At 34.6% G+C, this 15,987-nt stretch overlaps 4 protein-coding genes across 4 annotated transcripts; 3 read left to right on the plus strand and 1 right to left on the minus strand.

Moving 5' to 3' along the window:
* Nucleotides 1–3,720: 3,720 nt before the first annotated feature.
* On the plus strand, nucleotides 3,721–4,395 carry TRIADDRAFT_57861 (uncharacterized protein; the record flags this gene model as incomplete). The annotated part of the gene is made up of 1 exon (XM_002113894.1): nucleotides 3,721–4,395. The coding sequence occupies one exon, from the start codon at nucleotides 3,721–3,723 to the stop codon at nucleotides 4,393–4,395; it is 675 nt and encodes a 224-aa protein (XP_002113930.1).
* An 807-nt stretch (nucleotides 4,396–5,202) lies between these two features.
* Nucleotides 5,203–8,561, minus strand: TRIADDRAFT_50459 (uncharacterized protein; the record flags this gene model as incomplete). The annotated part of the gene is made up of 13 exons (XM_002114217.1): nucleotides 5,203–5,382; nucleotides 5,491–5,581; nucleotides 5,743–5,826; nucleotides 5,938–6,005; nucleotides 6,127–6,274; nucleotides 6,386–6,420; nucleotides 6,527–6,689; nucleotides 6,780–7,033; nucleotides 7,133–7,285; nucleotides 7,381–7,506; nucleotides 7,876–8,001; nucleotides 8,084–8,293; nucleotides 8,511–8,561. The coding sequence occupies 13 exons, from the start codon at nucleotides 8,559–8,561 to the stop codon at nucleotides 5,203–5,205; spliced, it is 1,689 nt and encodes a 562-aa protein (XP_002114253.1).
* Nucleotides 8,562–9,253: 692 nt separating this feature from the next.
* TRIADDRAFT_57863 (uncharacterized protein) lies at nucleotides 9,254–11,633 on the plus strand (the record flags this gene model as incomplete). Its single annotated transcript, XM_002113895.1, has 10 exons — nucleotides 9,254–9,400; nucleotides 9,865–9,896; nucleotides 10,104–10,251; nucleotides 10,362–10,398; nucleotides 10,545–10,629; nucleotides 10,716–10,863; nucleotides 10,940–11,038; nucleotides 11,132–11,270; nucleotides 11,367–11,425; nucleotides 11,508–11,633. The coding sequence occupies 10 exons, from the start codon at nucleotides 9,254–9,256 to the stop codon at nucleotides 11,631–11,633; spliced, it is 1,020 nt and encodes a 339-aa protein (XP_002113931.1).
* A 2,127-nt stretch (nucleotides 11,634–13,760) lies between these two features.
* Nucleotides 13,761–15,941, plus strand: TRIADDRAFT_57864 (uncharacterized protein; the record flags this gene model as incomplete). Its single annotated transcript, XM_002113896.1, has 1 exon — nucleotides 13,761–15,941. One exon carries the CDS (start codon nucleotides 13,761–13,763, stop codon nucleotides 15,939–15,941), a length of 2,181 nt encoding a protein of 726 aa, XP_002113932.1.
* Between the last annotated feature and the right edge of the window lie 46 nt (nucleotides 15,942–15,987).

Here is a 15,987-nt window from a genome sequence, read left to right on the forward strand (position 1 = left end):
ATCTGTGCATCAGATCTCCATAGTACAGTGCGTATCTTATACGCCTCTATTGTGATCTATGCATACATATACAGTACAGCAGCAGGGACTACTAAGTGTTACGAGAGAAAAACGTTTTCTCCTAGTAGGCAATTACGATATGGTCGATGGACAGTATGGCAATCCAAGATTCTAGGATTGTCGAAAGTTTCGAGGTTAACTTGTAACAACTGGTTTAGTTTAATAAAAAACAACATACTTGAGCTAACAGCATTACAAGTCAACCTCGAAATTTTTGATAATCCTAGAAGTAGATAGTCATACCTCGGGAATTGACCATATATCATGCAACAACCTTACCGTAAGATTTAGTTGTCCATGACTTTAGTCTACCGTCAATAGAAGTACTGCACAAAATTACTAGTGACCACGCTTATACGAATGTTATTATATTAATTATGAATCATTATACGTACTTATCCATCCATTCTTTTATAACGGAGGCTTACGAAACTAAATTCATCTACGTATTAAGATTCACATTCACCAGTTGATTGTATATTGTACAACTTACGACGTTACAAACTACTTTCCGATTATAAAGCGATATGCTATTATTAACAATCCAATACTAAAGCCATACGTAAATCCGCTTCGGAATTATATAAATGCACATGGCCATAAACATTGATTACATTATCGGTTATTTCATATTTTCGATAATCGTAATCAAAAATCTACTAACACTACGAATACTTGATCAGCTTCATCACCGATACGGTTACTGATAACTCAACGAAATACATGCGACAATTTAATAAGGGTTATGTAAAGTTGCTATATGATAGCTCTGACTGATTAATTCATAGAAATCAGAAGGTAAGATCAAAATATTTTAGACACCGATGAACGAGGGTTAGTATTGACTGTTTTTATTCAATGACGAATTAATGGTTAAGATCATCCAATCGTCCGAGAAAACTTCATATTTACTTCGAATTAGTACTGTACAGCTTGGACTACAAATAGATGCCCTACAATGAAGGAGAGATGGAAATAAAAGTTAATATGATTGTATACGGTTAATTCATATTTCAGAAATTAGCTTGAAAATAGAGTATTTAATTTCGTAACATTTCGGGCTATTCTGTCATTCGTAGTTATCAATCATGCAGTTATGAAACTATCTTTTAAGACCTAAAGGTATAAATATCTTTAAGCAATGATAAAGCCCCAGAACGCCTCTTTTTAACATTCCTTATCAATTTTATGGTATACTGTGTATCAAATACTATTAATCAACAGTCACTCAGGGTAAGAAACTACCGAAATCATTCTGCTTGAGTTAGTATAGTATAATCTGCTGTTACCTTGCATACAATGTAAAGTAATGCAACAAATACAATCTATCCAAACAAACCTAACGCAGCCGCCTCGCTTCTCTTTCAGATTCTAATAGAGAGAGGATGTCTCCTTCACGAACAGGTCCTTTTACATTCCTGATGATGGAGCGATTAGTATCGTCAAGGAACTCAACGCGGACCTAAACAAATTGATTATGCATCCAAAATTAGCGTTTAGAAAGCTGAGAAGTATTCATCAGTGTACTTACTTGTGTACATTGACCTTGCGAACCGGTCCTACCCAAGACTTTGGTTACCTATAATAAAATGAAGTTATGTCATTAGAAGAATAAATATTCTAAGCAGCGACCACAAAAACATAAAAACTGCGCTCCTCTCCTATTCAACACGGAAATCTACAGCTCATTGGTGAGCATGCCAACGCTAAGGTTGCATCAATGCTGTGCGTATAGGGTACGTTAAAAGAACATTATTCAACTTAATAAAGTTCTGCAAATATAGCAGACCTTTACAGTAATTAATAAAATGACCATCTCAGTGCACTTATATCGTCCAGGGTTGGCGTGGCTCGGTACAGTACTCTACTACTAAATTTGAAATGTCTCCTCAAATAGATGACTACGTAAACCCTTTACTAAATCACGTCTTAAATTGACAAATCTCACAAGGCAATCGATGATCCAAGGCATTTACATAAATCATACATCCCCAAAAAGTTAGATTAAGTTAATTAAATGAGTTAGTGTGCAGTGATAAGCTTAACAATGCAGAATTTCTGCCGATTACAGATCAAGCTTGCTATTTTTATGTATCAAATATTGTAGTATAATATATTCAGCTACTCTAAAATAGACCATTTAATGTACTGTAAATTGATCTCCAATACTTTTACTAAGATGAAAATGTTGTTGCCTTGATGCAGATCGAACATGAAGCATTGGCATAACCCGGTAATCGTCTACAACAATATAACATCGCAATAAATATGCAAGTTGATTGCAAACTTTGGAAACGGAGTAACTGCATACTTAATACATCAGATCACAGTCTTGTACAGTACAGTATAGTAAAGCGAATCATCGAGGCATTTACAGAATTCCTCCAGACTTCAAAAATGAAGTATACATCGTGTAAAAGTTATAACTTCCATATTTAACTTCATAAAAAGAGTCCACAAATTCTTATAGTCAAGATAAACTTTGAAAAATTTAGAAAAATTGCACTTACTCTTGCTAATTTAATTGGTTTGTCCATCGTTATACTATCGAGCAGCACAGCCGATGATCAGCAGAGAAGAAGAGGCTTCCACACGTGCGAAAATCTCCGTATGAAGAAAAACTGCATCGTATCTGCCCATGCGTGAAAAATGATGGTACTATACCACGATGGCCATAACCGTCACAAGTGTACCAGCACAGTTTATGGCCACTGTTTTGTCCTATAAGGTACAATTACTGTATTCCTACGCATACGCCACTGTTGCGTGTAGTGTAGATCTTTGTACATTCGCCCATTAGGTATATCGTAGCTAGCTTAATATCGCTGGCCGTAATGACCACGACCACTAACCACTGACCAGTGTTACCTACTTTACTTGACCATACCGTACCGTACCGTACCATACCGTACCGTGCCGTACCATACCGTACCGTACCGCCCATCACTCCAAAGCTCGAATCGAATCATTTGATACTACAGTACTGTACTGTACAATATTCCTGTTGATGCACTACTGCGTTAGCCTGTTAGTTATATTTTTTCCCAGTTAAAGTACTGTACAGCGTCATTAATTTCAAAAATATAACTAACAGGCTAACGCAGTAGTGGATCGACAGGAATATTCGACTCCAACAATACAGATCACTGTAGATTATTCTTATACTGTACTGTACAGTGTACTGTACCGCACAGTATTGTACAGTACTTTTATTAAAATACAGTATGTACTATACTGTACAGTACTGTACTGCACAGTACAGTATGTACTATTCCACTGTACCATCAGTATATTGTACAGTACAGTACAAATTGCAGTTAGAAATGCACAAAGTCTCAAAGATTCATGAGACGTTAACATACTGTACTGTACTGTAGCTAATACAGTAATGTACAGTACAGCGTTACAGTATTTATTAGCTTGTACAGTACTGAAGTAGAAGTCCTTGAGACCTTGACAGAGTGACACTACAGTACTGTTGACGTTGGATTACGAGAGATGGTTGCGGTCTTATTCCAGTCTTGTAGTTTTTGAATGAATTAATTTAATCGCCTCCCCTTTTTCAATTTACCTATCCACAGACATGAATATATAGAGTACTCATTTTACTCTTTATGAAAGTATAAACTGTATGTGTGGGTCTATAATAGATATGACAAGATGGTTTTAGAAGGTAGAATTACTAAAGAAGAATTTAACGACTTGGTTCTCACGCTGATCGAAAAGTCCCAACAATTGCACGATGAATGGGAAAGGATCGAACATGTTTGTGGTGATAAAGTCGTTTATTATTTATGCAAAAGAAATTACTATCGATTAGTTAACCCAACAAGGGTATCATCCAACAATAATGCTATCTTGGATGATGATACCGATGATGACGAAGCAAATGATATCTTACAAAATTGTAGTACAATTGAACCTGAAGATAACAACTGCTGCAATAGTCTTCCACAAGCGCCTAATAGCCAAAATCACCAACAAGTTTATCATGTTTATGAATATCATATCGTTTATAGTCCGGCTTATTCCGTGCCAGTGTTATATTTTGACCCAAAAACAACCGATGGAAGAAGATTAGCTTTAGAAGAAATTTGGAACACCGTCAATTTAGAATATGCACAAAGTGTTAAGTATGATGCTTGGTCTTTCATAAGTCAACAAGAACACCCTTTGCTGGGTAGAGTTTTTTACTTTATTCATCCTTGTCACACGTCAAATTTCATGCAAATCATCACTGGAAAAGGATCGAATGAAAAACTTTATTTATGCACATGGCTATCTGCAGTCGGCCCTGTTATCGGTTTACAATTGTCCCCATCATATTTCCTGTAAATATTGTAACAAAGTCGTGACAAATGTGATATACGCATACCTGTACAGTAAGGTAATCATCGATTACTCTAGTAGTGCCTTACGTGGTACCAACTGATAGCTAATTTGTTACAATTTCACAGCTCTTTGCTTTCATATAAAAAGAACAGTATTCAACCCCATTATATTTGAGTTTCATACTATGTACTGTACTCATAATGATATGTCCTGTACAAAGTAGTTATAGTATTATTATGCACATAAAGTTGCACGATACGATGATGGAGAACGTAATATATTTATTTATTTTTATATAAAATTGAAATGTTGTACTCGCAGTACATAAGATTTATAAGCATTTTATAGAATATAAAACAAGTTATGCCATTGTACATTAAATGTTGTAGTATATTTAATATATAGGGTATATATTTGTATACTTCATAGTCTTCCTGAGTGCTTGAGCTTGGCATAAGATGAATAGTTAAGATAAGAATCAATGTAAAACTGTATGGTAATATGAGACTTGACGTCAAATTTAGCCTATAACGGAGAATCACTCTGAGATGCTCAATAACCAGAATGTAGCAATTTTAGTAGTCGTGGTAATATCCAATATCACTTTACATAGATACTTCATATACAGTATTGTCCAATTATAAAATTAATCGAACATGACAGAATTACTTAATGCTATATAGATGTTGCATATAGACATTATAATCCTAATAATGAAAGATTTAATACTATCTAGAAATGAATAAATATAAAAATTGTATTGACGACTAAAATCTATACAAATTATATTATACAACAAGGAAATTCAAATCATTGTAACCTGGAGCACCGTTCTGATCCTTTTTCTGATGATTTTTCGAGTTTAGCAATTCGTGATCCGAACTGAATTGCTTTTTTTTCCAATTTTGATGATTGATGTAATCCTAATGATTGACCAACCTGTCTTAGTAACAATTTATCGCCAACTCCTTTGGGTAATCGTAAATCAGCCTAGCATTAAAAAGTAGCCACAGCAATGTATGCTTTAGTAATCAAAGTATTTCAGTATATGTTCCAATTTACAAGTTATAATCTACAAAGCTTATCTAGGCTAGCAACCTTATTCCAAATAGGCAAACTATTCAGAAAAGATACAACGTTTTCATCAAGATAAGGGAATCTGGCCTCTCTGTTGTGATCACTTATACACCTAATAATATTAAATGTGAAAGATAAAGGATCGCTGTAACATAAAAAGTGAAACAAAAAGAAACAAAATTTCGTACGTCTTTGATTGTTAGACAGCTATAACTTGCGTTAACGATCACTATAGCTTAGTAATATAATCTCAGCAAAAATAACGATATTAACCTGTCGTCACGTCCTAAATTGCGTGTAGATATACGTGAGATCTCCATTTCGACTTCTTTTACCAAACCTTCCCATCCATCTCTCCTATAAATGTGTCACAAAAACAGTTGACAAGAGAATGTCAAAGTCGTATCACACAATATCAACAAGTTTATCATACTAAATGAACTAAAATAATTTAATCAACTTTCGCACATGAATCTCGTTCGATGTCTTGCATAACCGGCAAGCTGTTCGTCTGCTCCCATTCCTACAAGTAGAACCTGAAAAGTATGCACCGGTTAAAAAAAGAGTATTAGTAGAAAGATAAATAAAAGTAGAAGATGATTGCAAATATACAGAGTATATTGTTACGTTAATTACTAGTTTGTACAATTAAAATACCTTCGCAGAACTACAGTAGGGTAAAAGTGAGCCCTTATCACAATCTCTAATGAATCCTCTTCCTCTAGCAGCAAACCATATCGCACAGCCGATACTGTCATCTAAAACCGTTCGATGAGGATGGACTAGATGTTTGACGTGATTTTTCCTGAGTGATAAATGTAGTGCTTAAATCATATTCTATACACTTTAGATGTAAAATACTGTAAACAATCACAGTGCGTACTACTATATTAAAATATTTTATCTTATTTCTTACCGAACTTCCTGCAATTCTTCCGATGAAATATCGACCTAAAACAAACAGTTTAAATTAAATACATTATGATAATTATTATGTTACTTTATAATAATTTCTAAGATCCACAGAACTGTTCGCAAAAAGGCGGAAGCAAATTACCTCGATAAAATTCCACTGACGACGTACATTACTTCTACGCAGCTCTTGCAATACTTCTCTACCGCTAATGCGATCAGGAACCTCAAATATACTATCACCTGAGTGATTCTTTGTAGCAAAAGCGACATTTATTAGATCTATCGATTCGCCACTTGGTATGTGCCTTAGTAAATTTATTAAAGATAATATATAAGACATGTACAATACTAGCTACAGATCGAATACTACAAATTTTATCTAAGAGAATATCTACCTATCTGCTAAAGCAGCTACTATGGCAGAATCGATACCTCCAGAGTATAATACTGCAATTCTAGCTTTACGACTGTGCTTAAGGTTCTGTTCTTCGTCAACATTCGCTAAATGTACACCACAATCAGGTGAGATACAGCAAACACGTTTTCTAACGGCCTCGCTAAGTATCGAATAAAAATTATCTACTAAGGATTTCTGATAGATTTCATCATCTGCATTGTAATTATCTGAGGGAAGTTGTCGAAGAAAAGGCTTCAAATGATTTTTAATTTCCAAATTATCGTGTATGCTATACCAGCGACCAAACGCATCCTTAAATTCTGCTAATTCTTGCGGTTGCATACATTGTACTTCAAGATCGATCATGTTCAGCCTATAAGGACTATGCCATGGGTAAAGTTGAACCGATTGACTGTATTCAGTCAATTGCATCCCACCATTAGCTACATTCAGTCGCGTTAGATTAAGGCAAAAAATCCCGAGTGCGGGAAGTTCAAACCATTCCTGTGAAATGTACGTGCTGATATCAATAGTTGTGCTTTTACAGCGAATTAGTAAGACATCAGGTTTACAGGAAAAAATTTTTTAAATCTACTAACATATTCGCTACATTTTGGGGCTACGGAAGAGAGTGCAAAGTAATCATTTTCATTAATCGGTAAATGAACAAGTAAGCTACGTCTACCAAATATATCACGTCCAAACCATAAAAGATTGCTAGCTGCCTAAAGTGAAAAATAGAATATCGATTACAAGAATAGGATGTACTTTCGATACCTCAATAACTATGATAAATAATTAATGAAAAGTTCATATGGCACAATTATTAATTATTATCTTAGGACTATACTGCATAGTGTTAAGTCAATTAATATAGTAGCATGGTATTTCATTTTCATGCAAACAGTAATTTAAGTCCTTTGAGATGAACGTGCTTTGGTGTGTTTAATGTTAGTACGCGTATTTCTATGACAATAATTGGCAGCACTACAGCTACAAGTTACTATAAAACCGGTATTATACTTTGTTTAAATCATCACAGCGTAATATCGGTTACCTATAGTCACAGTACTAAAGTCTAGTCAGTTGATTACCTGATAATATATAAATGCATATGGTCCATCTATTTTCGAAAACGCATTTAAAATATCCTTTACTGCAGCACCACTTGCTTGTAAATAATTTAGCAAGCTCATAGTATCGCTTTCAGTTTCTTCGACCTAACATAATGGACGAATGTCACTTACGAATTTCAGCCTGTTTGTCAAAAGCTTATTCGTATCATATCGAAATTTTTTAAACCTCTAGGCCTCCAAATATTTCCCCATTCCATAATAATACATTTCCGTTAGCATCGATAGCCGGCTGGCATCCTAATTTCTCTCCTCTAAGATGTAGCACACAGCCATGAAAGTTCATCGTTTTGCTAGTACCATTGACACGGATATCATGAAAGCCTTGATAATCAGATCCTCTTCGCGCAATGAGTTGGAGGGCCTTCTCATAATATGGCTGTCCATTACATAAAAGCAAGCAATGCCGTAATTATAAATTTTTCGATTAAAGTTAAAATTATGGAGGTCAACCGAAATGATAAGGTTCTATCATTGTAAGCAGCTGTAAATAGCCTGTAATAACATCGAATGACAGGAGCATTACATTTTTACATGCAATGCATAATGAATTGCAGTGCTGTACATTTACACGAATGCGAGTGTACAATTCATACCTTAAACTCTGTTGCATGACTAAATTGCAGCCAAAAGCAAATACCGCACATGCTGAGATTGCGTTTGTTAATGACTTTGCAGACGCATTCCAAATTTTCTGCAGCATTGAATGAAAAAGTGATTGGAAAGAGCTCGGTAACTACGGATACTACAACAACGGACGTACGGACTAATTGCACCTGGCGCACTCTGGTATCATACGATATTTCGAACGAAATCGATTGTAGTACTAAATACAGTACACTGTACAGTAGGCTGGGACTCAGGTGTTTGCTTCGATCACAAACCGGTGGCGCATACTGTACAGTACAGTACACTGTACACTGTACAGTAGGAGCTCTGGATACTGTACCAAGTACTGTACTGTATGTACTGTAAAGTATAGTGGTACAGTACAGTACTGTATTCTGTAGTCTAATGCAGTACAACTCGATCTCTGTTTAGCAAAAGAGCAGTTGAGAGAATTCGATTTTGCAGTAAATTATCCTGCATAATTTTCTACAGTTAATTTTTTGCCCAAGTATCACTGTGATACTTGCAAAACGTCATGTAAGCGTGATTTACTAACTAGATCTTTTACTGTATATTCGGCTTAAAATTAGAATACGTAGATGATGAGAATGATGATGTTAATTCATTGCATTTTTATCTGGCCTCATTTGATTTTATGTTGAATTGATCGCAGATACTTCTACAACATCAGCAAGTACTTACAAGATTCTACTGTTGTAATTTCATCATCATGGCAAGTTATGCTCAAGAAGAGGACGAGTTTCAGGAATGTTACGAACCTTTAGAGCCAACATTACGAAATGTTATTGATCAGTCTTCGTTACGCTGGATATTCGTTGGTGGTAAAGGCGGTGTTGGAAAGACAACATGTAGGCAAGTATTTGAATAATCAAAAAGGAGCTTCTTCCTTGCTAAGCCGTCATGCGATACAATTGTCAACCGATTTACTGCGTGTTAGTAAAGTATACTTTATGGCTGATATTATCTTGATAATGAATAATGATAGAGTAGTGATGAAATAGTATTCGTTAGTTAAAATAGCTATTCCAGTCTGGTATCTTTTACAACCTACTGTATGTACAGTACTAAAATATTTGCAAGAGCTTTTGAATATAATCAGATGTGAATTTATCCAATGTAATGGTCTTTCCTACGTATGGTAGAATGTCGCTTTTAAAATTGTACATCTGAAGCAGTTCCTTGTAATTTGTTAGATAGATAAGTGAACTTCATCTTTGCTATGTATTAGCAGATTGATAGAATAGCTAAGGCTGCCTCTTCAGTACTGTCGTCTATCTAGTGTGTCCCCTCTAAAGTATTATGATATGATCTTTATGAAAGGATAAGAGAGCACACCTGAAGCGGACAGTATGGTATTAGCCATAGCAACTAAACATGCCGAGTACACAATATCAAAGTAGTCTACAGTTAAGCTAAGCCGCTATCTAACGTAGATGTATATACTGTACATAGCATTACTTAGGCTATGCAATTGTAAATTTTGGATCGTTAGTACCACTATCAGTATTACTACAATATCATTAGCATATTTCTAATTTTCTGTACTTTGCACACTTTAGTTGTAGCTTAGCAATACAGCTAGCCAAAGTTCGTGACTCCGTTTTAATTGTTTCCACCGATCCGGCCCACAATATCTCTGATACCTTTGGCCAAAAATTTACTGGCGAAGCAACGCCAGTAAACGGATTCAACAATTTGTTCGCTATGGTAAAAAAATTCCTATGATTTGTCAATAGATAATGTAATGTTGCGATAATATGGCCACTTTCTTGAATGTATGTATTCGACTATATTATATCTTGTCTATTCATGTATAGGAAATCAACCCAGCATCAACTCTTGATAACGTGACAAGTAAGAATTTGTACTTATTAAAGCTTGTCTTCGATTTAAATCGGTTCTGTTCGTCAGTATATTGTTTTCCGTCAGTCAGTCGATATCTTCTCATTAAATGGTGTATAGTATGTACACGAATTCATAGATGGATCCTTATCTTACAGATAATTCTAGCAATCCACTTATAAAAAATTTGATGAGTTCTATTCCTGGGATTGATGAAGCCTTTGGTTTTATGGAAGTTCTAAAGTACGTAAATGCTTGAATAACAAAATCTGACCTATTCTCAAGTATATTTAATAGGCTACAATTATGTTTTTCTTATTTTTTAATAGTTTAATTAAAGACTATAACTTCTCTGTCGTGGTATTCGATACTGCCCCTACTGGCCATACTTTGCGATTTTTATCCCTTCCGAAGACATTTGAGGGAATCCTCCCAATGTTTTCAGGTTCTGCAGCACAACAGTCAGTCGTTAATCAGGTAAATTAAAATGAAATTGATACACTGGCTGTTAATTAATAGTCAACATATTGATCTACAATATTTCATCCATTAGTTTGCTAGTCTTATGGGGTTTAAATCACTTGGTGAAGGAGATAATGTTCACACAGCTATGCCGCTAATCCAATCCGTTAGTGAACAGTTTAGAGATCCTGTAAGTAACGCGCCCTTTATTATCTATGATTTCTGTTGCTGTTATTTCTATACAATGTTAATGGTAATGGTAATCTTTCTGTATTATAACCAGGAATTAACTACCTTTGTTTGCGTGTGTATTGCTGAATTTCTTTCACTATACGAGACTGAGAGACTAGTTCAAGAATTGTCAAAGTTTGGCATTGACACTCATAATGTTATCGTAAATCAACTTGTCTTTCCATCGACAGGTAAATCTGTACTGTACTTACGCAAAAATAATTAAATACTGCAGTCTTGATCGGCAATGTTATATTCACCTAATATTAATTAATTCTGTTATACAGACAAAAGTTGCGAATTATGTTCCGCTCGCCAAAAGATCCAAAAGAAGTATCTTGATCAGGTACGAACGATAGTGATGTAATACATTTTCAGCTCAACTTACTATTTCTTAATAAAATGATATTGCTATAATACCTCTATAGATTATCGACCTATACGAAGACTTTCATATTATTAAGCTCCCCTTATTACCCCATGAAGTACGAGGATCAAACCATTTAAGAATGTTTTCAGAGTACCTGTTTAAAGGCTATTCGGTATCGTCATGATGTCTATCATAGAAAACGCACAAGTTAACAATCGCCTTCGTAAACTATTTCTTACGGAGACACCGTTGTTAAATCGATACTTTCTGAGATCTCCAGATGAAATTAAAACTATTTATGTTTTCATTTAATCAGATTATTACTTATAATTGGTAAATACAATTCATCAGATAAAGATGCAGCAAAGTATTAAAATATCTATAAATGAATATACAGTATGATTACTGGTATAAAATTGTGTAATATTTTTCTTATATGGATGTCAAATAGTATAAGTCTGTTGTATTATCACTTGTAGATAATTCTGAGTAGCGTGCGTGTACACTGTACATTACTGTATTGTGAAATAAGTTTCAATGCAATGCTTGGCATGATTAACACTGATGTTTTACTGCCTGCATCATTTTTGATAGCAGCGACAAAAAGCGCATGTAATGTGTTCATAGTGTAACACCACGGCAAATGGACAAATATGATGTGTAAATGAAATCATTTGTTTAATTGCACAAGTATTTTAGTAGTCATAGGAAAGAAAGAATTGATATAATTAAATTCTTACAAATATCCAGTATACTTATATAATGCAAGAAATTTAATAATTTGCTATACTGAATATGTATATGCGTTCTTGCTTTGTACAACTACCATGAGCATATTAAAATTAATTAGTGAAATAGCATAAGCTCTTTCTACTGACTACGGTTATACTGACATTCAACACTGTATATTGTCACTGTCAGTTGTAACGATGCTGTAATTAACCATGTGTAATTTCCTTCGTTACAGTTTCGCACAAAAATTCGTGAGATATTTAATATAAGAATTTATCACTAACTGAAATTCATTCGTAATTAGCCGGTAAGCATACGCTGCCGCCAATGGATCGCTTTCTTTCGTTTTACTGTAAAGCATAATCGACCCTGATACGTTAGATCTAGTCTTAATGCAACGCCAGTCATTTAAGGTATGTTCACTGACGATTAATTTTAAATTAAATAAAGTTCGAGCTAATGCTGAGTATATACACTTACGAAATTGTGTCATAGTGTCATCATAGATTCATACTCATCCAATGCTAGCGCTGTATACTCGTACACATATACATTGATCGTGCCAATTATAAATTATTAGAGAAAGATATTCTTTTGATCATCGAGCTAAAAGAACTATCTAGGGTTATCCCTTGTATAGCACGAATAATAACTCTATTTCGGAATTAAAACGCATGCTGCACTGCATAGTTGAGAGCGTTATATACATTAACTTGATGGGCAATTGTAAGGATTTTTTTAATATTAGATTGATAAAGAAATGTTGAGCATCTCAACTGCCAATCTAAAAATTTCTAATAATAATACAATGCCCAGAATATCGAAATTATAAATAAAACTAAACTATCCAATAAACATGAATGGATTGCTGTCCTTATCCAAAAATCTCTATTTTAAAATGGGACTAATTACTATTAAATAACATAGCCAGCGTTATAGAACCATACTAAGAGGTCAATAATTGTAAAAGGAATTATTATAACCTTTATTTTTCAAATGGTAATTGTTTACGAAGTGGAAGTAAGCCATATTATGCGTCATTGCATCGTTGCAGCTTTTATCTAACTTGATGCAGTACTTTTACCGTGTTTCTACCTAGTTAATATGGTACAGTCGAGCGTCACAGATAAATATATAATGTGTGTGTAATACTATTATACCATAGTTGAACGTGTTCGGTCTGCGTATTTCACGCAGGCAGATCGGCGAGTAACTAACTTAGACACTGATCAAATGTCGATAGTGCCTATCATTTCCCTCCTTCAGATATTATAGCTATATCACTGGCAATATGTAGATCGTCAAAGGATATTATAGAAAATGATGGGTTAAATTCATCATAATTTGCATCTAAAAAGAAATCCTTACCTTACCATATGTCAGTAATTATTTTATTACAGCGTGGTCAATTATCATACAGGTATTAATTAGTATCCATTAGATTAGATAAAACACAGTCAAAGACTAGTTGGGATTATCAACGTAAGCAAATTTTGCATCAAGGATTTCGTCCATCTATCGAATCGAATTTTATAAATATCCATAGAATTTGGTACACTGTGCTTCGGTCTCTATCAACATGGATATTTTGATCCATAAATTGACTTGCTCAAGTTGCGGAAATATCTTTAATGAGCCAAAGATTCTTCCATGCCTACATACTTTTTGTAAAAATTGCATAGAGGCATTTATGGCTGAAGGAAGTGCATTTTGTCCCGTCTGTAACAAGAAAATAGGTATGAGGCATATTGATGAATTATCTGATAATGTCTTTTTACATAGCGCTTTTGATATGCTGGCGTTAATGAAAGATAGAGAATCTTTTAATTGCGACGTTTGTGATCCTGGTGATAGTAATAGTGTAGCTTTCTTTCGTTGTCCTGAGTGTATGCAATATTTATGCGAGCTGCATGGTAGTGCTCATTTAAAAGCAAGAGCTACTAAATCTCATCAGTTATTCACTATTGATCAACTTCTCTCCAGTTGGAATTTGGCCCATCTTAATCGCCCCGCTTGCTGTAGTCAGCATTTTAAAGAACATTTATCAAGTTTTTGTGAGCAATGCGACTACCCAGTATGCAATATATGCATAGTTAATGAACACAAAGGACATCCTCATATGGCTATTGATCATGCTAGCAATATTTTCAAACCTACAACAAGTAATTTAATCGGAGAAGCTAAACCTCGTATCATAGAACTGCGCGACGCTATTTCTGGAATTGAAGAAATGTGTAAGAATATTAGCGAAAATGCTGATTTAGCTCTTGATGATATCGAGGAATGCTTCAATAGACAAATTAACACCTTAATGGAGCGTCGAAAGCAACTAGTAACCGAAGTTCAGACCTGCAGAATGGAACGACTAGAAGCTTTACATGAACAACGAGATAGGTTACAAATGCGACTGTTAAGTGTGAGTGAGATGTACAGTTTTGTAAATGATGCCGTTAAAAACGGCAATGCTGCAGATTATTTGGATATCAAAAATGCAATTAACGAACAACTTCAAGCAATCATCAAGCATAAAGAAGAATTAGATGTTGTTGAAGAAGACTATATAGCATTTCATCCTAACGATATTGCTACTCAGGTAGCAATTAAATTCCTCGGCTATATCGATACACGCTATGCTTATCCTCCTTTATGTACAGCAGAAGGTCCCGGCTTAGAAATAGCTAGAAGAGTCGAGCCTACTGTCTTTACAGTGTTAACGAAAGATAAAAAAGGTAAACTATTAACTCGTGGCAGTGACAACATTGAGGTTATCATTGAAGGGAAAGGGAGAAAAGATGTACAAATTATCGACAATGAAGATGGAAGTTATACAGTAACTTATATTCCAATACCAATTAGTGAAAATGTTGTTCATATATATGTGAAAGGTCTACCAATTTTAGGGAGTCCTTTTAGAGTTCCCTTTAATGTACGTGATTACACAAATATTACTTCGCCATTAATTATATTAGGTAGATATGGACTCAATATAGGTGAATTTCGTTCACCATCTGGGGTCGCTATTGACGATAAGAGGTGCCTACTAGCTGTTTGCGATCGAGATAATATTAGAATCCAAATATTTGATTTAGCTAGTTATGAGCATGTCAGTAGTATCGATGTTTCAGGTCATATGCAAGATGGCCCATTCGACATTGCTATTGACGGCAAAGGTCGTTTATTAACAACTGATCCAAAAGGCAATGGTATATTTGTCTTCGATGGTGATGGAAATATGTTATATAAAATTGGAAGCCGAGGGCAAGAAGCTGGCCAATTTGGCGGGCTATGTTATATTGCTGTTGATAATGCAAATAATATCTATATCTGTGATAGCGATAATTCCCGCATCCAAGTATTTGAAGAAAGGGGTACTCTAGTAGACTGCTATGGTAACTATGGAAATGAAATGAGACAATTTAATTTGCCCGCGGGTATTTCAATAGGATCGAATAGCAATATCTATATCGCCGATCGAGGCAATCATCGTATACAAATTCTGGATTCTAATGGTCAATTTATTCATGCATTTGGCGTAAGAGGTAGTCTTAATGGAGAATTTGATTTTCCTCATGGCATAGCAACAGATGTTCAAAATAACGTTATTGTTGCCGATCATTACAATACTAGGTTGCAAATTTTTAATTCAGAAGGAGAGATTATACATAAAATTGATAACATCATCTTACCACATTGTGTCGCCTGTGATCGATGTGGACATATTTATGTTACAACTAAGGATAATAGGATTTATGTATTTTAGCACAGTAAAATAATATTGAAAGCTACTTAAATTAACAATCATCAAA

Source organism: Trichoplax adhaerens, genomic scaffold (genome assembly GCF_000150275.1).
Source record: "Trichoplax adhaerens TRIADscaffold_7 genomic scaffold, whole genome shotgun sequence".
NCBI classification, from domain to species: Eukaryota; Metazoa; Placozoa; class Uniplacotomia; order Trichoplacea; family Trichoplacidae; genus Trichoplax; species Trichoplax adhaerens.